Source organism: Cygnus olor, chromosome 5 (genome assembly GCF_009769625.2).
Source record: "Cygnus olor isolate bCygOlo1 chromosome 5, bCygOlo1.pri.v2, whole genome shotgun sequence".
In the NCBI taxonomy this organism is placed as follows: domain Eukaryota; kingdom Metazoa; phylum Chordata; class Aves; order Anseriformes; family Anatidae; genus Cygnus; species Cygnus olor.
In genome coordinates, this window is record NC_049173.1 from 54,275,934 (window position 1) to 54,297,797 (window position 21,864).

The 21,864-nt window shown below is 57.3% G+C and overlaps 2 protein-coding genes across 3 annotated transcripts; one reads left to right on the forward strand and one right to left on the reverse strand.

Annotated features, from left to right (window-relative positions):
* Nucleotides 1-3,132: 3,132 nt before the first annotated feature.
* On the reverse strand, nucleotides 3,133-11,097 carry VPS51 (VPS51 subunit of GARP complex). Of its 2 annotated transcripts, XM_040559983.1 has the most exons (10): nucleotides 10,694-11,089; nucleotides 9,908-10,037; nucleotides 9,662-9,808; nucleotides 8,845-9,067; nucleotides 7,353-8,094; nucleotides 6,581-6,799; nucleotides 5,695-5,916; nucleotides 5,121-5,242; nucleotides 4,388-4,475; nucleotides 3,133-3,788 (listed from the first exon to the last, which is right to left on the reverse strand). In XM_040559983.1, the coding sequence occupies exons 1-10, from the start codon at nucleotides 10,901-10,903 to the stop codon at nucleotides 3,528-3,530; spliced, it is 2,364 nt and encodes a 787-aa protein (XP_040415917.1). In that variant the 5' UTR covers nucleotides 10,904-11,089; the 3' UTR covers nucleotides 3,133-3,527. The 2 variants fall into 2 exon arrangements, with proteins under 2 accessions (XP_040415917.1, XP_040415918.1); XM_040559984.1 differs by lacking the exons at nucleotides 5,121-5,242; nucleotides 5,695-5,916 and having other exon boundaries at nucleotides 10,694-11,097.
* A 2,858-nt stretch (nucleotides 11,098-13,955) lies between these two features.
* LOC121070664 (outer dense fiber protein 3-like) lies at nucleotides 13,956-17,647 on the forward strand. Its single transcript, XM_040558159.1, has 7 exons — nucleotides 13,956-14,039; nucleotides 14,551-14,677; nucleotides 15,323-15,523; nucleotides 15,916-16,017; nucleotides 16,196-16,317; nucleotides 16,725-16,865; nucleotides 17,564-17,647. Exons 1-7 carry the CDS (start codon nucleotides 13,956-13,958, stop codon nucleotides 17,645-17,647), a joined length of 861 nt encoding a protein of 286 aa, XP_040414093.1.
* The last annotated feature ends 4,217 nt before the right edge of the window (nucleotides 17,648-21,864 follow it).

A 21,864-nucleotide genomic window follows, 5' to 3' on the forward strand; every position in this document is an offset into this window, starting at 1 on the left:
AAGACTAGAAAGAAGGAGATGGCCTGAGCATGCGCAAGGACTGGGTTCAACCAAGGAACACAGTGAGGAAGTCTACCGACAACCACCAGAGCCCCCCAGAGAGACCACAAGTGGAAACAAATGCAGATGCATCAAAGAAGTTTAAAGATTTTATCGAGTTATGGAAAATAGTATGAATATGTTATTAATTGGAAATCTAATGAATGCTTTTAATTGTATATAACCCCCATAGCATGAACAATTTGGCAGGCACACTAGGTGGAGCAATCCCCTGTGCACCCAGTGCCACAGTTAAATAATGCCTGCTTTCTAAAACTCCAAATTGAGTCTTAGAGGGTTTCTTTGACAGACTTTGACGGTATCACCCAAGGACAGAGCCCAGCTCCACAGCCTCAACTGGAGGGCACAGGGTTGGCGTCTCCCCAGGCTGAGGCCAGAAACAGGGCCGCTGCTGCTCTGCATCATCTCCTGTCATGGGCTGTGCCTAAATGCCACCGCCAAGGCTGCAGAGTACTGACAATTCCGGAAAATTCCATTGGACTCCGGGGGTGGAGGGCTGCCCCCTGCCCCTCTCAGCCCTTTTCCACCACTCGGCTCCTCCTTGCACTGTCCCAGCTCCGGCCTGGGCCCTCCAGGAGCCATGGACCCGAGCCTTGGCGCGGGTTCCTCCACAGGGCGCCGGGAGCCCGCCACCTTCCCTCAGCTCGCCTCAGCCCGCGCCCTGCTCTGGCCTGGCCGTTAACAGCCGCCATGGCAGCAGCACCGCCTGGGACCGTTGGGAAGCCGGCTGGAACCGGCTGCAACCAGCACCAGGCTGCCCGGCTGCGTCCTCCATCTTGTCTCGCTCTGTCCCCAGTGCCCGGGCGTTCTGGTTTTCACCGCTCAAAGCCTTTGCTTATTTGGTTTTCTTGTCCTCCTGTGACCTCTGCAGGACTAAAGCGTTCCCCCTCTGGTTTCACAGTCCTCCTCCTCCCCAACAAGCCTGTATTGGCGAGATATTTCCTCTGGCCTTGTCCTGGAATCACTTAGACATTTCCATGCCCTTGGCTCATCCGGGTGCAGATCTGGAAATGGATGGTGGTGTCCTTTGTTCAGCTGTGCCAAAATGCCAACCAAGTACTACTGGGACTAGTTTAGGTGGTTATTTTCCAAGTTTGAGGAAGAATGTGCAGGGAAGAAGAGTAGGAATGGAGGCATCAAGGACTTTGGTTCTTAAGCTGCTTCTCTGTTCAATGTGGCGGCTCCCCGCAATTTCTCTGTGTGGAAGGACGATGGGTGAATTGACAGACTGCTTTGATTTCAGAAGCGGATGACTTCTGATGAAAGGCCACTGGAACAGCCTGGTCTTCATGAGGGTGGCCATCTCAGTTTGCTTTAGCTGTTGTAAATAAAGATCTGGTTTTACCTTTTTTTGCCCATGTGTTGTGTTGATTTTTTTTCTCCTACAGCTTCTGGCCTTGCCCTGGCCTCCTGTCTCGGTCTGCTTCGTCCCGTTTCTCACGGCTGCCGCCCGTGCCCCTCTTGTGCCTGTTGATATGAGGTGCTAGCTTGGGGCTGGAACAGCGGCTTCCATGTGTCAGCACTGCCAGGCAGTGATTTCCATCACAAGGATTTTTCTGTCTACGGAATCTCTTATCAGGAAGCAGTAGCATTCTCTTATCAGGAAGCACCACATAACCATGCTTAACCCTCTGAAACTTATAACTGCAACATTTGGAAGTTCTTGGAAAACCGGAGAATGTATAATCTGTACGCATGCTGGAAAAAAGCCTCCCTCACCAGTAAATATTCTGAGAAATTGCTGTACCTGAGACAATTTACAAGTATGAATTCAAAGTGGGTATGCAGGGTAATAACTGCAATAGCAACACAGTAGTTGAAATGATGATAGGGTGTGCGTTCGAATCTATAACAGTATTGCCACTGGGACATGAAGATATTCTCTTGAAGGTATCCTGCTGCCCAGGCCTTCAACATTATCTTCAACATTATTACATTTGGTTATTTGAGTGACCTGTTTATATTGGTTCCAGTGCTCTCCCACAGTCCTAATACTGCAAAGTTTTTTGCTGACACACAAAAATTAGAGAAAACAGCATGCACCTCCCTCCCCCCAATGCTGAATCAACAAAATACTTGCAGCTACCTTGATTGAAGTTCTAACAAAGCAAGAGTTTGAATTAAGCTGTGAGCTGTTGTTATAAATATGGCTTTCCAGCGCCATCTAAAGGTGAATAAATGTTGTGAATTTGTAACTTCCAGTTGCTGTGCCCGCAGTCACTGGCAGTGGGAGATCTTTGCTCCTGAAGAGTTAACGTTGAGGTCTCAGGTTGTGCTTTGTATCTTTTGGTGCTTTACCAGAAGCTCAGTTATCAAGATCTTACTGTTACAGGGAGGCAGAGAGACAAAAAGCTCTAATTTCAGTTGCTTTGGTCTCTCCATTAGGGACCACAGTGTCTGCAACGCTCCCTCAGCCTCCTGATCTCTTCCAGCAGGAGTATCTGTCCATTCATCACTGTCCAACTTATTTAGGGTGTTTATGGTGACCGAGCTTTTCAATTTAGTTTCCCCAGAGATGGATGAAGTGGCTTTTATGAAGTCACCCCAGGAGAGTTGAGGCAGCAATAACAGTAAGTTTTATGCTCTATCTGTAGCTTGCAAATACTTAGAGCTATCATGTAAGCGCACCCACAGTTACATGTCCCCCAGGTTTAAGTGCCCCTAGGTTAATTACCTCAAGCACTACCCTGCAGTTTGTTTAGTACAAGGGGTGTGTGAGATGCTTGGTGCTCCAGGGGTGCTCTCGTGAAGGGCTGGGAAGGCAGGAGGTGCTTATGCAAGGTGTGGGGTGCACCCAGGTATCCGTGTGGGGCATGGGGTGCTCCCAGGGCATTTGTGAGAGGGGCTGGATGCAGATAGGGTGCTTGGACAAGGAGCGGGGTCTGCCCCTGTCCCCACCACCCCAAAGGGACGCAGGTGGCTGGAGGCCCTCCCGTCCCAGAGACCCAAGAGTCCAGGGGGTTTCCTGCACCAGGAGGACACACGCACCCATGCCCCCATCCCTCTGGGGACCCAGATGTCCCCACCCCACCATCCTCCAGCTGCTGTCCAGGCACAGGGACAAGGCACAGCTCACATGCATTTTATTTATTGTCCTCAACCATGACACAGGGGCTGCACCCAGCATGCCCCAGGCATAGGGGGAAGTCACCAAGGTAGTGGAACGACGTGGCATGGCACTGGGGTGGCAGGTACAACACGGGATTGGCATCACTGAGACGTGGTGGGACAATGTGCGGTGTCACCAGGACTGGTGGGAGGACATGGGGTGATGGTGTGGCGACATGGGATGTCCTCATGTGTTGCTGTATGTGTGGGAACACATGGGGTGTCCCAGGACCCATGACACATGGCCCTCCCAGAGACATCCCCAACTCTGCTGCGCCCCACAGCGACACAGATGTCCCACGTCCCAGTGCCCCCCCCATCCCAGACGTCCCCATGTGTGTCCCCGGCATCTTCAGGTCCTACCCACGCTCGCAGATGAGCTCGACGACGCTGTGCTCCATGGGGACAGGGTCGAGGCAGCGGTGGGCAGCGCTGGCGGCCACCTCGTCCAGCAGCCCCTGCACCACGCGCTCATCAGCGGCAAAGCGCCAGAGGTAGAGCTGCAGGTAGTGGCTGTCCACCTGCACCTGCTGCAGCCCGAAGCGCCCCAACGTCCGCAGCCGCACGCACTCCAGCAGCGTCTTCAGGCTGATCTTGATGATCCCCGTCAGCACTGACACCTGGGACGTAGGGACAGCAGAGACAAGTGGCACAGTGAGGATGGGGACACCCACAGCAAGGAGGCCTCAAGTCATGTCCGCACAGGGATGCAGAGAAATTAGGGACAACCCTCTTGGGGTCATCGGCGCCTAGGACACCCTCATCCTCATCCTAATGTGTGTTAGGACATGGGGACGTGTCACACAGGAGGTCAGGGATGCCCTCAGTGCGGCTGTTGGGTGTGGACCAGTCTCACCACTGCAGGGACACGGGGACACCCTCAGCCTGGTCCTCAGCCCCAGGGGAACACCCTCAGCACCGCTACCTGGGGACAGCGGGGACATGTGGCACGTGTTGGTGATGCCATCAGCCCAGCGACCTGGCTGCTGGGGTTACAGAGAGACCTCAAGTCACGTCAGTGTGGGGACACAGGAACACTGACACTCACCCCTGCCATCTGCCCCAGGGACCGATCCCCCCAAAAGTCCCTTGTCTTGGTCATCAGCCCCTGAGGAACCCCAGCACCGGGGACACCAGGGACATGTGACAGGTGGGAAGCTGGACAGCTTAGGGGCCTTGGGGACACCTGAGGGACACTGGGACATCCCTATGGCCTCACCTTGTTGAACTCGACAGGGCTGAAGATGTCGATGCGTTCGGAGAAGAGCTTCTGGATGTTGCTGAGCAGGTGGGTGTCCATCGGGGCACTGGGGATGATGAAACCAGGACAATCAGGGGAGGCAGGGGACTGTCAGGGGACATGGGTGCAGAGGTGGTCGGAGGGAGGGCACGGGGACGGTCAGAGGACACCGTGACAGATGGGATGTAAGGGCTGTATGGGGACACAAAGGCAGGAGAACATGGGGACGGGCAGGGGATGTGGGGAGGGTCACAGCACAGGGACTTAAGGCACATGGGGATCATCAAGGGATACTGGGACCTGGAGACACAGGGACAGTAGGGGAAGACAGAAATATTCAGGGGATACTGGGACAGTTTGGGGACACAGGGACCACCAAAGGATGTGCGGACCATGGGTGGATACTGGGACAATTTGGGATATGAAGATGGTCACAGGGACATGGGGACTGTAGGGAAACGTTGGGATCATTTGGAGCCACGAAGACAGTCAGGAGGCCACGGGGATGGTCATGGATGTGGGGACAAAGAGGTGACCCGGGTCTGACGGGGAGGTGACCCAGGTGACAGGAGTGACCTGGGGGCGTAGCGGGGGTACAGCGAGTACCACAGGGGTAACACAGGGAGCGTGGGAGTGGCCAGAGCTGGCCGGGTGGGTGGCTGAAAGGTGTCCCAGGGGGTGACCAAGAGGTGGCCTGAGTGACGGGGCTGACCTGGGGGTGTAGCTGGGGGCGTAGCGCCCAGGCGCCCGCGAGCTGCTGTAGACGGAGAAGGCGCGCCGGCTCGAGTCGCTGCTCTGCGCCCGCCGCACCCCCTCCTCGAAGAGCTGCCCCACCTGCAGCATCACACCGCTCAGTGCCAATATCCCCCCAAACCCACCCCAAATACCCGCTGCGGACTCCCAAAAGAAGCCAGGATCCTTCAAAACCCTTTGAGATCTCCCAGTCCGTTTGGGATCCTCTCAGACCCCTCTGTCTCTCCCTAAAATCCTCAAGGACCTTAGGAATGCCTCAGGGAATCTCCTCTTGACCCTTCAGAGACTTCAGCCCCCCTGCCAGGGACCCTCTGGGACTCCAAAACCCTCCCAGGAACCCTCCGGGACCCCTGAGGGTGCTTTAAGGAACCCCCACAGGGACCATCTGGAACACCCTAAAATCCTCAATGACTTTATAGGGATGGCAGGCATGATTTCTGGCCCCTTCAGGGACCCTCTGGAACATCTGGGACCCCTCTACGGGTCTTCAGCCCCCACCCCAAGCCCCTACAGGGGCCCGGCGTTGCCCCAACCTGGACGTCGATGGCAGTGATGTCCTCGACCACGCGCTTCATGACGGCGCGGACGTTGCGGGGCTCGACGGTGCCCAACCAGTCGCGTGTCTCCACGCTCTTCCGCAGCATCTGCGCCACCGCAGCCCCCTGCACCTGCACGTAGTGGTCGAGCAGCCGCTGCGCCGCCCCCCGAGCCTCCGCACACAGCGCCGGCCCTGGCGTCACCGCTGGCCCGGTGTCCTGGGGGTACAAAGGACATGGGGACGCGCGGGGATGTGTGAGGACGCTCCATGCGCAGCCTCAGCCCCGTGTCCTTGGGGTTCAGGGACATGGGGACACAGGGAGATGGCTCCTTGGTGTCACAGGGACGTGAGGACATGTAGAGGCCTCCCCCAGTGCCCCACGCACAACACCATCCTTTGTGAGAGTACACAGAGACATCAGGGGGCATGTGAGACACTCTGGGATGTCCCAGTGTGCTGCATCCCTGCTGCCCTCACATCCTCGTAGCATTTGGAGGGACCCGGGGACGTGCAAAGGCCTCCCGGGGACATTTTGTGGAGCTCCCACCCCTTAGGGACACCGGGGGACACCGGGACAGGCGGGGACCCTTCTGCCTCCATGCGTACTGCTGTTCTTGGGGCCACATTCTGGACAGATATGGGGCTGTAGCGGGACACAGGGAGGGGCTTGGAGACATTCAAGATCCCTTTGGGGACACTTCAGGCTCCCTCATGGACATTTGGGGGCACACAAAGTTAGAAGGAAGATCCCAATGCTTCCACACACACTCCCACGTTCTGGACAGACACTAGGACTTGGGGCCGCTCTGTGGCACCTTGGGGACGTTCAGGGCCCCCTCAGAGCCATTTAGGGGCCAACGAGGGCAGTTTGGGGGGCTCACCTCAGGAGGAAACTGCTCGTCGGTAAGAGTGAGGATGTAGCTGATGGTGGTGGCCTCGTAGTCGAGGCAGAGGCGGGCGAGGAGCAGCAGCAGTGCCGGGGGTGCTGCGGGGGCTCCCCGCTCTGCGGGGCTGTCGGCAAAGCCCCGGGCGGTGCGGCAGAGCCAGCGCACGAAGGCCACCACCAGCCCTTCACGCACCGCCTCTACGCAGAACTCCCCCTGTGGCCAAAACCAGAGAGTTACACCTCCCAAAATACCAAACCACCACCCCTGCCTGCTTAAAAGCTGCCACTGCACCATAAAAGGCTCATCTGCACCCCAAAGAACTGCTGCTGGGCACCGCTGTCGCACCCATGTCACCATGTAGAACTGCCCCCGAGACCAAACCTGGAGGGTTATGTCCCAAAAATACCACCCTGGGACCCCCTAAAACCTCTTCTGTATCCCCAGAACTGCCCCTGGAGCCCTGTATTTTCCCCACGGCCCCCAGCAGCCCCTCACACACCACTGCCATGCACAACTGAAAGCACAACTGCCCCGTGTGACCCCAAAACAAAGCCAGATCCGCCAATCTGTCCTGTGCAACCCCTAAATTGCCCCGACGACCCCTCCAGGGACTGCCAATCTGCCCCATGCGACCTGCAAAATAAGCCTATGCTTATTTTAAGGCTATGCAACCTCCACCCCACCCTGTGCAGCCCCAAGCCACCCCCAGATGGCCCCAGCGACCCTCCTACTCCCCGCACGGCTCCCCCCGCTGCCCCCAGCCCACCTTGAAGTAGGGCAAGCTGGCGAAGGCCACATCTTTGGCGGTGAAGAGCTGCACGTAGGCCAGGACAGCCTTGAGCTGGCCGAGAACAGAGGAGGCCAGCGTGGCCAGGAGGTCGGGGAGCCCAGGGCCCTCTTTGCCGGGTGGCCGGGGAGCAGCCAGCGCCTGGCGCACGTCACCCAGGCACCCCAGGAAGAAGGTCTGCAGCGCCCGCAAGTAGCGGGCCACCCGCTCGCCCGCTGCCCGGGCCACCAGTGCGGCGCCTGCTTCAGCCCCGGCTGTGGGCAGCAGCTCGAGGAGGGCACGGAGGCGGCGGTGGAAGCGGTCGAGCGCCCGCACCAGCAGGGAGGTGTCACCCAGGCCCCGCTCCAGGGCCAGGCGCCGCTCCAGCAGCTCAAAGTAGCGGGCGGTGAGGGCAGCGGCAAAGGCCTCCAGGCGGCCGTCCCCCACCCCTGGGCACCCCTCGAAGAGGCTGCGGTACGAGGCTGCGAGCAGGCACAGGTTGCCCACGAAGGCCGAGCTGCCGCGGTCAACGAAGTCCAGGATGTCGGAGGCTGGGGGAGGAGTGGCAGCAGCGCCGGAGGGATCGGCTGGGGGCAGCTCAGCCTCCAGCGCCGCCAGCTCGGTCTCAAGGCGAGCACCGGCATGGCTCAGGAACTCCTCGCACAGCTCCTCGGGCGGCTCCTCCAGCTGCAGCAGCATCTCCACACATTCTGTGAGCTCCTTGGGGTCCAAGGTGTCGTCCCTAGAGAGACGGAGGGGGTTAGCTGGGTGGTGCGAGGTTCCAAGGTTAATAGTGGCACAGCAAAACAGGAAAAAGCAATAAAGGTCATCAGTAGGCTTCAGAGTTAACGACAATTATTGAAAAACAAAGGAGAAATGAGTACTTAATAGCATCAGTATGTTCCAGAGTTAACAGTGGTAATGGTAATAAAAAAAGAGAGACTAAAGAACCCCAGCAGATTCCAGAATTCAGAATAACCGCAATAATAATAATAAACCACTACAACTCTTTGGTAGGTTCCTGAGTTCACTCTGTACCATAAAGACAAGAAAAAAAATATATACCACAGCTTTGTAAGAGCTCCCAGTAGTCTGCAGAATGAGCCCCCTTGCTCTATGAACGTTCTGCAAAACGGAAGGTTCCCGGGACTGTTATCAGCAGGCTCCAGGGCAAACGCTCCTTCACTGGGACGTTTCCTGGGGGCTGTTATCAGCAGGCTCCAGATTTAAGACCCCAAACCCCTCAAAAAGGTGCTCTGGACTTAACACCCCCATCCCTTGAAAGGCTGTCTCCTGTGGCTGTTATCAGTAGGCTTCAGAGTTAACAACCCCACCAGAATAAGGTTGTTAGGGGAATTGCTACAACTAGCCTCCAGAATGAACACCCCCCGAAAGGCTGTTTTCCAGCGCTGCCATCAGGAGGCTCCAGAGTGAACACCCTCACAACGCCGCTTCCTGGAGCTGCTGTCAGCAGGCTCCGCACTGAACGTACCGGAGGCGTGCCCGGAGGCGCTGGGCCAGGTCGGCCATGATGGCGTGGCTCTCGTCCTCGATGGCACGGAACGAAGGCAGGTGGCGGTAGTGGCGCAGCACGGCCCGGGCGCGGGCGTAGCAGTGCAGGGCCCGCGCAGGATCTGCCCCCGGTGCCGCCCAGCGCCGCAGCCGCCCCGGCACCTCCACGAGGGACTGCAGCTTCCGCAAGAGCGTCTGCACGCCTGGAGGGGCCGGGATGTCAGAAAGGAGTCGGGCGTGGGGGAAAGGATCGGGCACCGAGGTGGGGTTAGCAAGGACCAAGGGGAAGGGCTAAGGATGAGGCAGGGCCTGATCGGCCCCCTCTGGGATACCATCCCCCCCCATCTGATTCTCAGCCCCCTTCCCCGTCACCTGCCCCATAATCCCCACATCTGCCCCCGCTGTTCCCCCCACACCCTGTTACCTGCCCCCTGCAAAGCCCAGGTCTGCCATGGCCCCCAGATGGGCTCCCCCTGACTCCCCCAGCCTCCCCCAGTCTACACTCTGACCCACAAGATCCCTAAACCCCAACATCTGTCTCCTCATCCCCTCATATTTACCCCTCAAGGCCAAAATCTAATCCCCTGTCCCCTCCAAACCCAAGAATCCGTCCCCTCAAACCACAGATCTGACCCCCAACCCCACGATCTGCCCTCCCCGAGTCCTCCAACCCCAAGATCTTCCCTCCCCGAGTCCTCCAACCCCAAGATCTTCCCTCCCCGAGTCCTCCAACCCCAAGATCTGTCCCCAAAGCCCATAGATCTGCCCTCCTGGGCTCCATCCCTCCCTCCCCGTACCAGCCAGCTGGGCACCACGGCGGTGACGGTCCTGCAGCGCCGCGCTGACACGGGCACTGGAGGTGCTGATGGCTGCCATGTTGGCAGCCAAGTCATCCATCTCTGCCTCCATGCGCCGGAAATCGACCTTCATCTTTCGGATAGTGTCTGGGGGGGGAGAAAATGAGACCCATGGGTCCCTGAGCAACTTGGGATCCCTCTGGTCCCCCCCCCCCCAAAATACCTGTGTCCCCCCTGAGAGCCCACCTGTGGCAGAAATGAACTTGTTATAGTTCTCGTAGAGCAGCGTCTGCATGTCGCTGTCGAGAGCGCGGATCTCCCGCCCCAGCGCAGCTTCGCGGGCCAACAACTGCCCCAGGGGGCACTCGCTGCGCACCTGGAAGGGGGGCGATCATGATACAACCGCACACTGGCCCCACTGCACCCCAACAACTCTCCCGGAGCCGGAACAACCCCCTCCCAGGCCCCTACATGCCCTCCACGGTGGTTCTGGGCTCCTGAGCTGCCCCCCTAATTGCATCGTAGAGCCCTCCAGCTGTCCCCCCCAGCCCAACGTGCTGCTCAGGGAGCCCTGCCTGCCACACAACCACTTAAATGGCACCCTGGTCTTGGGAAAAGGAACCCCAAGAGCTTCCAGCTGCACGCCAGGGCCCCGCTGGGATCCACAACGGTCCCCAACAGCCCCGTATTGCCCCTACACAGGGGACATACAGGACCCCATGGAGCACCTATAGGGGGGAGATCTATAGGGTACCCAGAGAACCCCTTTTTGGGGATCTGAAGGGAGTCGGAAGGTCTCTCGGGGATCCAACAAAGCCTGGCGGAGGGGTTTATGGGGTCCCCACAGGGCTCTGGGGGCAGGGGTACGGATTGCACGGCACCCCTTGCCCCCTGAAGGGCGATGGCTGCGGCATCCCCACAGGAACCCTTTGGGATCCCCACAGGAACCCCTTGGGGTCCCCACAGGCGAGCACCCAAACCTCAGGGGGTCCCCGGGGTGGGGGTGCGCGTCACGGTGGGGTCAAAGGTCACCTTAGCGAGGAAAACTTCCGGGTCAAAGTGAGGCCCGTTGATGTCGATGGGGTCCGGGGCGGCCTCCGCTGCCTCGGCGGCGGGCAGCCCGTAGTAGCGCTGGAGCGGGCCATGAGGCCGGCGCCAGGAGGAGCCCGTGCCGGTGCCGGTCTCGGTCTCGGTGCCGGTCCCGATCTCGGTGCCGGTCCCCGCCGCCTCCCCGTCCGCCATCACGCCGCCACTTCCGTGCCAGCGCCTGACTTCCTGCCCAGCCCCGGGCGTCACTTCCGGGCGGGGCCGTCACCATGGTTACCGTCTCGTGGCCCCCGTGGCCCCGTCCGCACTAGGCCGCACGGCGCCGCGTCTGGGGCCGCCTTCATCGCCTCGTCTTCCTCGGCCCCCTGCAAATAAAGCACATAAAGCACATAAAGCCCATGGCGTCAGTCAATAAAGTAAATAAAGCACATAAAGCACATGGCGTCAGTCAATGAAGTAAATAAAGCACATAAAGCACATGGCGTCAGTCGCGTTCAGGCTCAAACATCGTGGGCAGTGAGATTGGAGAGACCCGGGAGGTGAAGGCTGTGGGCATCAGAGATGGGGACACACACACTGGGGGGGAAACAAGGGCTGGAGGTGGGGCTGGGGACAGCAGGGTGACAGGAGGAGCTGTGGGCATCACGGACGACAATGGGGGCATCAGAGATGAGGAGTAAATTAGGAACATGAGAAGGTGCTAAGGGGCTGGGAGGGACAAAGCCAAATCCTCCCCTAGCACCATGAAACACCCCTGCACTGTGTGCCCCAACCACAGCTCCCTCCAGCCGCAGCCCCTGGGGATTTTGCATAGGTGGGACTACTTCAGGTGAAGCGCACTCAAGGAAATGGTAATTTCAGGAGATCAGGAAGAAACAAATTCCCACCCTCAGTCCATGTACCACAATCTTCTATAGCCTCTTAGACCCTCTCCAAATATATGGACACTACACACATCTTCAATGCCACCAAAGACCGATAGAGCTACTCTTCCCATGCATGCTGCAAGTACTGCCATCTACATATTGCCTGGCCTGATGCAATAAGAACAATCACTTGGTGCTGGAAAGATGAAAATGTACTGGCTAAGCTCTACCTGAAGATGCAGACAAATTATTTAACTCCTTTATAAAGAATCTGTTAAAGGCATTTATGAACAGCCAGCAATATGATTTTAACCTCTGTGTCAGTGTAAACTTTAAGCCTCAACAAAAACAGTGCAGGAGTACGAGGAGAGAAGAACCCTGAAATGCCAAGGGCACGCAAGACAGCCAGTTCTGCCAGCACCTTTTCAGCTGCTTGCCTTCAACCCAATAGGACTTGCATCCCGATTGCTCCCTTCATCCTACACCAGGACCATGCCTCACCTGCAGGCTACGGAGCTCCTGATTGAGGAGAGATGCCAGCCCCACAAAGAGCCATCAGAGCTCAACGCTGCGCTGTGACAACACTCAGGGCCTTCCCTACCCACTCGCACCCCACAGCAGAGCAGCCTGGAGATGGAGACTTGTCCCCAAGGACAGAGCCCAGCTCCACACCCCCCTCTGTGGGGCACAGGGTTGGCATCTCCCCAGGCTGAGGCCAGAAACAATGCCGCTGCTGCTCTGCATCATCTCTTGTCATGGCTGTGCCTAAATACCCCAGCCAAGACCCCAAACGACAGACCACTCCAGAATAAGAAGCAGGAATTCCAGTGGGACAAGGCCGGAAGCAGTGAGGCACAAAGGCCTTTGCCTGCTCAGCACAGAACGCGCTGAGAGGCAAGCTCACCACAACGTGTCCTTAACGAGAGCAAGGCCTGCTCTCTGAGGGGAGGTTTGGGATTTGAGCTTGGAAGCCGCTGTTCCAGCCCCACGCTAGCGCCTCCTGTCAAGAGGCAAGTTCTGCACGAGCAGGGCAAGGGCACCAGCCCGGAGAAAGAGACCGAAGCAGCCTGAGACAGGAGCCCGGGGCAAGGCCAGGGGCTGGAGGGGAGGCTACAGGGCTCACAGGATCCTCCTGATGGCAGCCGGCATAGAGCAAGGGCCACTGAGGCTGCAAGCGCGCGGCTGCCCTCAGGTGGGAATGGGCCAGGGCAGCTCTCCTGCCCCAGCCAAGTGAAGAGCCTCTCCCAGCTCCAGGTGATCTGCGCTGCTGGCACCCAGGTCCCGACTCAGCGCCTTCAGCCCTTGCGTTCCCAAACATCGAGGTGGATGCCTACAAAAGAAGGGCACCCATCTACACTATGGGAGCCCAAAGTGCTGTAGGAGTGGGCGTGTGGGGGTGTGTGTGCCCCTGCTTCCACCTGCAGAGGGACCAAACCGCCCATGACAGGCAGCTGCGGTCCAGGTCCTCAATACCTTGTGGAGCCTGCCATCACTAGGACTGGGAAGTATGTGCCTCCAGGCACCCACATCCGGGGACTTCCCAAAATAAACACCACGGTGACACCCGGACCAAGTGAGTACCGGTTCTCCAGCTCTTCATCCCGACAAGACCCCAACGCCTCACTTTTGCCCTGGCCTTGAGGGGGAACAAGTGTGAGCAGCCATAAGTGCTCTCTGAGAAGGACAGCTGCCAAGGACCACAGGCCGTGGGCACAAGGGGGCAGGACCCGGAGTCCAGATAGAAGGGGATGCGGGCGGGGGGCTGACAAGAGGGACACCAAGCTGCAGCGTGCAGAAAAATCCCCCTTGGTGCTGCCTTTGTCCTCAAGCACAGGGCAGGACGAGCTGCCAAAGAGCTGGGAAATTTGCAGCCCTTCTGAAGAGCCCCTCCTCGGGATATATATTGCCTATATTTTGATATATATTGCCTGTATATTGATATATATATATTGCCTCTGTGGCTGGACAAAAAAAACAGCACTTGACTGCTATTCTTCTCTCCCCCTCTGCGTAGGTGATTACTGCACCGAGGCTTCCAACAAGCACGTCTTTAAGTGCCCGCCTGTGCAGTCCATGGCCTTCCAGCACGAGGCTGTCAGAGCAGACCACCCTCCAGGTAAGGTGACCCTGGGCAAGCCAGACACTTGCAGCCCTGTGTGTCTCTAGGGACAGCCCGCTGCTCGGCCTTCTTGGGACCAAACTGCCCGAGACAGGCAGCTGCGGTCATAAGAAGCAGACAAGTCCTTGGCTCGAGAGAAGCACCGCTCTGAAACAACTAAAAGCATTGGTGTGGTCTCACCACTATCTTCATTAAAATCCAAAAAAAAAAAAGCATCATATGAGGCTCTACAAAGACAATTAACCCAAGCTCAGCCAAAACTATGACAGTGCGCTACAGGTTTTTACTGGTTGGGGTGCACGATCCAAATAGTTCAGAGACCACGGCTCCAGACCAAGCCGAGGAGGTAACAGCCCAGATGCCATCCCCCAGGCTCCCGAAGCCTGTCTGCTGTCATAATGCATTTCCATGACGATGCCGTGCCCTCCCCTATAAAAGCTGGCAGCTGACACCCCCGGAGTCAGAGTCTGTCGCGAGCTCTGCCTGCCCGCAGCAACTCTCTGTGCCCTGTGACTGTGAGCAGCCGCAGCAGCAGAAGACAAGCTTATCCTCATCGAATTTGCCTTCCAAGGCTAAGAAAGGTGAAGTCGGGCTCCTCCCGCAGGGGGAGGCAGGTTTCAGACCTGGGTTTTGGGATTGGAGATTCAGATGTCGGTATGCTGGTGAAAGAAGAAGCAATAGCTTTGTTTCCTCTGAAGGCTCAATACCGAGGCACAGAGGGGGCGGTTGAGAAGTGGGGCTGTGTTTTAGTCCTGCGCACCAAGTGGAGCATTGGCACCTGAAAGAGAGGGGCAGAGCTGAACTCCAGGCTCTTTCAGGGCAGCCCATCAGTAACTCTTCTGCTCTTCTGCCTTTAGGCTTTGGAGGCACCCACCAGCATGGACGGAGCCTTTGTGGGGACGTGGAGACCTCACCGCCCACGCGGCCCAATCATGGCCCAGTTCACCAGCCCTGGGCCCAAGTACTCCATCCCAGGGGCAACAGGTACCGCAGCCATCCCCAGGGCGGGCGGCACATTTAGGACATCCCTGCTCAAAGCAGCTCAAAAGCCATTCCCCTTTTTGTCCAAGCCTCCATGCCCTCGGGGGCAACAGCCCCCCAGGCCTGGCAGAGGAAGGTCGATACTGCTGCCCTTGCTTGTGCTGACCCAGGGCAAGAGCTCCCTCATTCTGCCTGGCACAGAGGCGCTCTCAAGCCTGCGCTGCACCTTACCCCTTCCACATGCCAAAAAGCACTGCCCCGCACAGACTTGGCAGCTCGCCTGTTCCCCACTCAGCACAGCCGCACGCCCCACGATGTGGAAGCGTCGATACTCTCATTATGGAGTGCCAACACTGGTGCTCCAAGCAGTTGTTTTGAACCGCTAGGGGCAAGAAGCGTGCCGGCCAGGCATCGGCTGTCTTTATCAGCTGAATTTGCAATGCAGCTACAAAGCCATTTGTGCTGCCTTGGCTTACTCTTCTGCACTCCAAGGCACTGCATAACCGGCTTGTATTTGTAGTGGACTTGGAGGAAAACGTCCCATGGGAGGGGAATTTATGGGGGCTGGCAACTCCAACTGTGCCTCTTCCAGCGGAGCTTAAAGTGTGCAGCTGCCTGGAGGTGTCCTTTCCTTTGCTTGCTTCCTAGGTTTCGTGGGCCACAGTCCCACCAAAAGCCGAGCCCCTGCTTACACCTGCAGAGGGACCAAACCGCCCATGACAGGCAGCTGCGGTCCTGGTCCCCAGTACCTTGTGGAGCCTGCCATCACCAGGACTGGGAAGTATGTGCCTCCAGGCACCCACATCCGGGGACTTCCCAAAATAAACACCACGGTGACACCCGGACCAAGTGAGTACCGGTTCTCCAGCTCTTCATCCCGACAAGACCCCAACGCCTCACTTTTGCCCTGGCCTAGCGGGGGAACAAGTGTGAGCAGCCATAAGTGCTCTCTGAGAAGGACAGCTGCCAAGGACCACAGGCCGTGGGCACAAGGGGGCAGGACCCGGAGTCCAGATAGAAGGGGATGCGGGCGGGGGGCTGACAAGAGGGACACCAAGCTGCAAGGTGGAGAAAAATCCCCCTTGGTGCTGCCTGTGTCCTCCAGCACAGGGCAGGAGGAGCTGCCAAAGAGCTGGGAAATTTGCAGCCCTTCTGAAGAGCCCCTCCTCAGGATATTGCCTCTGTGGCTGCAGAAAAAGACCGGGACTTGACTGCTTTTCTTCTCTCCCCCTCTGCCCTAGGCGATTACTTCATGGAGACGTCCAACAAGCACGTCTTTAAGTGCCCGCCTGTGCAGTCCATGGCCTTCCGGCATGAGGCTGTCAAAAGAGACCACCCTCCAGGTAAGGCGACCCCGGGCAAGGCAGACACTTGCAGCCTGAGCGTGCTCCAGGGACAGCCTGCTGCTCGGCCTTGGCAAGGGGCCTACTTCCAAAGCCTCCCTCTGACCTGTGGGGCAAGAAGCAGCAGCTTCTCACTCGGGACTCAATCGCCCACCCTCTCTTCCCACTCCTCTTGCAGGCCCTGGCACCTACACCTTACCCAGGCTGATGGGACCCAACACAGCCTACACAACTGCCAGCCCGTGCTACTCCATGAAATGGAAGAGCAAGCACGATCGCTTCGATGCGGACCTCTCTAAGGTGAGCGATGCTTCCCTTCTTTTCCACATTGCCTAGTGAACCTCGGCTGCCTTCCCCACACCAGGAGCAAAGCCAGTGAATCCACAGCTGTGCTCGCAGGGCCACAGAGCTCTCCCAGTGTTCCAGCAGGAGAAGAGAGCACAAGGAGGCTCTGCCTACTCCTGCAAGTGCCTCGCTTTCCAGCTCTGGCCGTTTGGATGATGCAGAGCTCATCAGACCTAATGGCTACCTGCCTGCCGCTCTGGAAAATGCCCCTCTTTGGAGGGGAACAGACTGTGCCACTGTTGACATTGTCCCAGGCTTCCCGCACCCTTCTCTGTTGCGCCACTAGTGTGCAGCCCTCGTGGGGAATCGGGAAGGAGAAACCTGTGAATTAGCGCCCAACAAGGTCCCTGGCTCTCTTGCAGACTCCAGGTCCCGCCGCATTCCCAAAGATTGAGGTGGATGCCTACAAAAGAAGGGCACCCGTCTACACCATGGGAGCCCAAACCAAACTTGGAGGGGACAGAACGGTAAAGCCTGGGCCCGCGGACTACTGCACAGGAAAGGTAAGGCAGCCTGCTCGCCTCCTGCTCTGTTTTCCAACAAGCAGCCTTCAAGCATCTCCCCCTCCTGCTGAGGCTTTGCAGAACAAACGGGCTTCTCGCTGCAGGCACCAGCTGCAGGACAGCAGGCCTGCTCCCTGCCCTTGCCCCAGACCCTAGCAGAGGAAGGGCAGAGAACACGTCTTTTCCCTTCCACTCCCTCCGCCCTTACACGTGACTTGCTCATCCATCACAAGCCCTGGCGCGGGACAGAGCTCAGAAGGAGCAACTAACAAACAAAAATCAGGAGGGTTGTTCTTTACCTCTCCCCTATCTGTGCTGCCAATTGCTTGCCCTAAATGGCAAGAAATGGCAAGCAGGAAGAGCATCAGGGCATTTCGAGAGCTCGCTAATACGGGAGGTTTTGAAAGAGCATGCCACCAGTACAGGGAGAGTCAGCTAAAGGTTCCCAGGTGTGCATATGGCCGTGGATGAGAAATGCCGAGTGCCCGTAACCGCCCTTGTTAGAGCAACCTGCCATCACTGCGACAAGTCTGCTCTAGCAGGAAGCTGAAGCGGCACTGCACTGACATTCTGACAAGGAGCAGTAAGAGAGAGGCATACAGGGACTGTCTAGGAACAGGGGGATGTGTGGGACAACAAGAAGGACCATTAATGACCCCCGTTTTTGTTTTTTTTTTCTTAAACTTTTCCCCTTCCAGGTGACGCTGATCAAGCCCCGGGCACCTGAAACCACTTTTGGAATCCGGCACTCCATCTACACAACTCCGCTCATAGTGGAATAAAAAAGATTCCCCAAAAGACCTTGTTTGTTCTCCTTGAGCTGTGAGGAGGGGAACGGGATGGAAGGGAAGAGGGGTGTGAGTAAGGAAGGTTCCTTTTCTCTCCGTAAGGTTAAAGCCGCAGCAAAAAGAGCGCAAGAGGAGAGCCCTGCAATCCAAAGGGCATGCAGACAGCCAGCTCTACCAGCACCTTTTCACCCGCTTGCCTTCAACCCAATAGGCCTTGCATCCCCATTGCTCCCTTCACCCTGCACCAGGACCATGCCTCACCTGCAGGCTACGGAGCTCCTGCCTGAGGAGAGATGCCAGCCCCACAAAGAGCCATCAGAGCTCAACGCTGCACCGTGACAGCACTCAGGGCCTTCCCTACCCACTCACACCCCGAGTGTGAGTGTTGGGTGCACGATCCCAATAGTTCGGAGAGCACGGCTCCAGACCAAGCCGAGGAGGTAACAGCCCAGATGCCATCCCCCAGGCTCCCGAAGCCTGTATGCTGTCCTAATGCGTTTCCATGACGATGCCGTGCCCTCCCCTATAAAAGCTGGCAGCTGACACCCCCGGAGTCAGAGTCTGTCGCGAGCTCTGCCTGCCCGCAGCAACTCTCTGTGCCCTGTGACTGTGAGCAGCCGCAGCCGCAGCAGACAAGCTCATCCTCATCGAATTTGCCTTCCAAGGCTAAGAAAGGTGAAGCCGGGCTCCTCCCGCAGGGGGAGGCAGGTTTCAGACCTGCAGGGCCAGATTTGAGGATCAAGGCATAAGTTCCAGGGTGCCCGAGGAGCCTTTCAGCACGGGGCTCGAAGGACTTTCTAGAGCAGGAGAAAGGATTTACCACCCTTCATCCTTAGGAGCTGCAATGCCTGTGGCGGCAAGCCTGCTCCTATCTCCCCCTGTGGACAAGCAAAAGCAGCGTGCAGGGTGCCCAGAGCTTACTATGTTTGGTTGGAGAGCAGGGAGTTTAGAAACTTTGTATTACTTAGCCAGCTTCATCTGTAAGAAAATAGAGACTGGTATCTATCTCAAAGTGAGGGCAAGATGACCCAGGCCTGCAGGATGTGTCAGAGGAAGATTGGGTGAGGAAGTCATGCTATGCACGTGTGCTTGGATGTGTAACTGACTACGCTCAGTGTGCAGGCCTAAGATGAGAGAATAAGATCAGAAAGAAGGAGATGGCCTGAGCATGCGCAAGGACTGGGTTCAACCAAGGAACACAGTGAGGAAGTCTACCGACGACCACCAGAGACTCCCGGAAAGACCACGAGTGGAAACAAATGCGGATGCATCAAAGAACTTTAAAGATTTTAATGAGTTACAGGAAATAGTATGAATATGATATTTGTTGGAAATCTATTCCATGCTTACAAATGTATATTACCTCTGTAGCACGAACAATTTGGCACACACCCTAGGTGGAGCGATCCCCTGTGCACCCAGTGCTGCAAAAAAGAATGCCTGCTTTCTAAAACTCCAAATTGAGTCTTGGAGGGTTTCTTTGACAGACTTTGACGGTATCACCCAAGGACAGAGCCCAGCTCCACAGCCTCAACTGGAGGGCACAGGGTTGGCGTCTCCCCAGGCTGAGGCCAGAAACAGGGCCGCTGCTGCTCTGCATCATCTCCTGTCATGGGCTGTGCCTAAATGCCACCACCAAGGCTGCAGAGTACTGACAATTCCGGAAAATTCCATTGGACTCCGGGGGTGGAGGGCTGCCCCCTGCCCCTCTCAGCCCTTTTCCACCACTCGGCTCCTCCTTGCACTGTCCCAGCTCCAGCCTGGGCTCTCCAGGAGCCATGGACCCGAGCCTTGGCGCGGGTTCCTCCACAGGGCGCCGGGAGCCCGCCACCTTCCCTCAGCTCGCCTCAGCCCGCGCCCTGCTCTGGCCTGGCCGTTAACAGCCGCCATGGCAGCAGCACCGCCTGGGACCGTTGGGAAGCCGGCTGGAACCGGCTGCAACCAGCACCAGGCTGCCCGGCTGCGTCCTCCATCTTGTCTCGCTCTGTCCCCAGTGCCCGGGCGTTCTGGTTTTCACCGCTCAAAGCCTTTGCTTATTTGGTTTTCTTGTCCTCCTGTGACCTCTGCAGGACTAAAGCGTTCCCCCTCTGGTTTCACAGTCCTCCTCCTCCCCAACAAGCCCGTATTGGCGAGATATTTCTTCTGGCCTTGTCCTGGAATCACTTAGACATTTCCATGCCCTTGGCTCATCCAGGTCCAGATCTGGAAATGGATGGTGGTGTCCTTTGTTCAGCTGTGCCAAAATGCCAACCAAGTACTACTGGGACTAGTTTAGGTGGTTATTTTCCAAGTTTGAGGAAGAATGTGCAGGGAAGAAGAGTAGGAATGGAGGCATCAAGGACTTTGGTTCTTAAGCTGCTTCTCTGTTCAATGTGGCAGCTCCCAGCAATTTCTCTGTGTGGAAGGACGATGGGTGAACTGACAGACTGCTTTGATTTCAGAAGCGGATGACTTCTGATGAAAGGCCATTGGAACAGCCTGGTCTTCATGAGGGTGGCCATTTCAGTTTGCCTTAGCTGTTGTAAATAAAGACCAGGTTTTAGATTTCTTTTACCCATTTTTTTTTCTTGTGCATATGCTACCATGGCTAAAACCCAAGATGAATTCACTCTGTTGTTCTGAAACTCGAGAGAACCTGAAATACAGGGATGTGAGCAGAACTGTCCGAGCTCCAAAGTCGTAGATCATTCATTGCTCTGCGAGATCTTCCTGTGCGGTTTCGGAAGAGGACTTGTCTCTCCAGTATTCTCTCAGAACCAAAATTTACATTACACAGAATCATAAAATCGTTCAGCATAGGCAAAGACCATTTACTCCCACCTTTAAACAAGTCCTGACAGGTTCACCACTAAGCCATGCTACTGAGTTCTACTAGGCCTTCCCTACCCACTCGCGCCCCACAGCAGAGCAGCCTGGAGATGGAGACTTGTCCCCAAGGACAGAGCCCAGCTCCACACCCCCCTCTGTGGGGCACAGGGTTGGCATCTCCCCAGGCTGAGGCCAGAAACAATGCCGCTGCTGCTCTGCATCATCTCTTGTCATGGCTGTGCCTAAATACCCCAGCCAAGACCCCAAACGACAGACCACTCCAGAATAAGAAGCAGGAATTCCAGTGGGACAAGGCCGGAAGCAGTGAGGCACAAAGGCCTTTGCCTGCTCAGCACAGAACGCGCTGAGAGGCAAGCTCACCACAACGTGTCCTTAACGAGAGCAAGGCCTGCTCTCTGAGGGGAGGTTTGGGATTTGAGCTTGGAAGCCGCTGTTCCAGCCCCACGCTAGCGCCTCCTGTCAAGAGGCAAGTTCTGCACGAGCAGGGCAAGGGCACCAGCCCGGAGAAAGAGACCGAAGCAGCCTGAGACAGGAGCCCGGGGCAAGGCCAGGGGCTGGAGGGGAGGCTACAGGGCTCACAGGATCCTCCTGATGGCAGCCGGCATAGAGCAAGGGCCACTGAGGCTGCAAGCGCGCGGCTGCCCTCAGGTGGGAATGGGCCAGGGCAGCTCTCCTGCCCCAGCCAAGTGAAGAGCCTCTCCCAGCTCCAGGTGATCTGCGCTGCTGGCACCCAGGTCCCGACTCAGCGCCTTCAGCCCTCGCGTTCCCAAACATCGAGGTGGATGCCTACAAAAGAAGGGCACCCATCTACACTATGGGAGCCCAAAGTGCTGTAGGAGTGGGCGTGTGGGGGTGTGTGTGCCCCTGCTTCCACCTGCAGAGGGACCAAACCGCCCATGACAGGCAGCTGCGGTCCAGGTCCTCAATACCTTGTGGAGCCTGCCATCACTAGGACTGGGAAGTATGTGCCTCCAGGCACCCACATCCGGGGACTTCCCAAAATAAACACCACGGTGACACCCGGACCAAGTGAGTACCGGTTCTCCAGCTCTTCATCCCGACAAGACCCCAACGCCTCACTTTTGCCCTGGCCTAGCGGGGGAACAAGTGTGAGCAGCCATAAGTGCTCTCTGAGAAGGACAGCTGCCAAGGACCACAGGCCGTGGGCACAAGGGGGCAGGACCCGGAGTCCAGATAGAAGGGGATGCGGGCGGGGGGCTGACAAGAGGGACACCAAGCTGCAGCGTGCAGAAAAATCCCCCTTGGTGCTGCCTTTGTCCTCAAGCACAGGGCAGGAGGAGCTGCCAAAGAGCTGGGAAGTTTGCAGCCCTTCTGAAGAGCCCCTCCTCGGGATATATATTGCCTATATTTTGATATATATT

What these genes read in the sequence shown, in the direction of transcription:
- LOC121070664 (XM_040558159.1), top strand. Translation starts at nt 13,956, where the DNA reads ATGACAGTGCGCTACAGGTTTTTACTGGTTGGGGTGCACGATCCAAAT. An exon ending in CTCCAGACCAAGCCGAGGAG is followed by an intron (nt 14,040 to 14,550) that starts GTAACAGCCCAG and finishes TTCTGCCTTTAG; the next exon opens with GCTTTGGAGGCACCCACCAG. An exon ending in CACGGTGACACCCGGACCAA is followed by an intron (nt 15,524 to 15,915) that starts GTGAGTACCGGT and finishes CCTCTGCCCTAG; the next exon opens with GCGATTACTTCATGGAGACG.
- VPS51 (XM_040559983.1), bottom strand. Translation starts at nt 10,903, where the DNA reads ATGGCGGACGGGGAGGCGGCGGGGACCGGCACCGAGATCGGGACCGGC. An exon ending in CAAGTTCATTTCTGCCACAG is followed by an intron (nt 9,809 to 9,907) that starts GTGGGCTCTCAG and finishes CTCCCCCCCCAG; the next exon opens with ACACTATCCGAAAGATGAAG. An exon ending in TCACTGCCATCGACGTCCAG is followed by an intron (nt 5,243 to 5,694) that starts GTTGGGGCAACG and finishes GTGATGCTGCAG; the next exon opens with GTGGGGCAGCTCTTCGAGGA.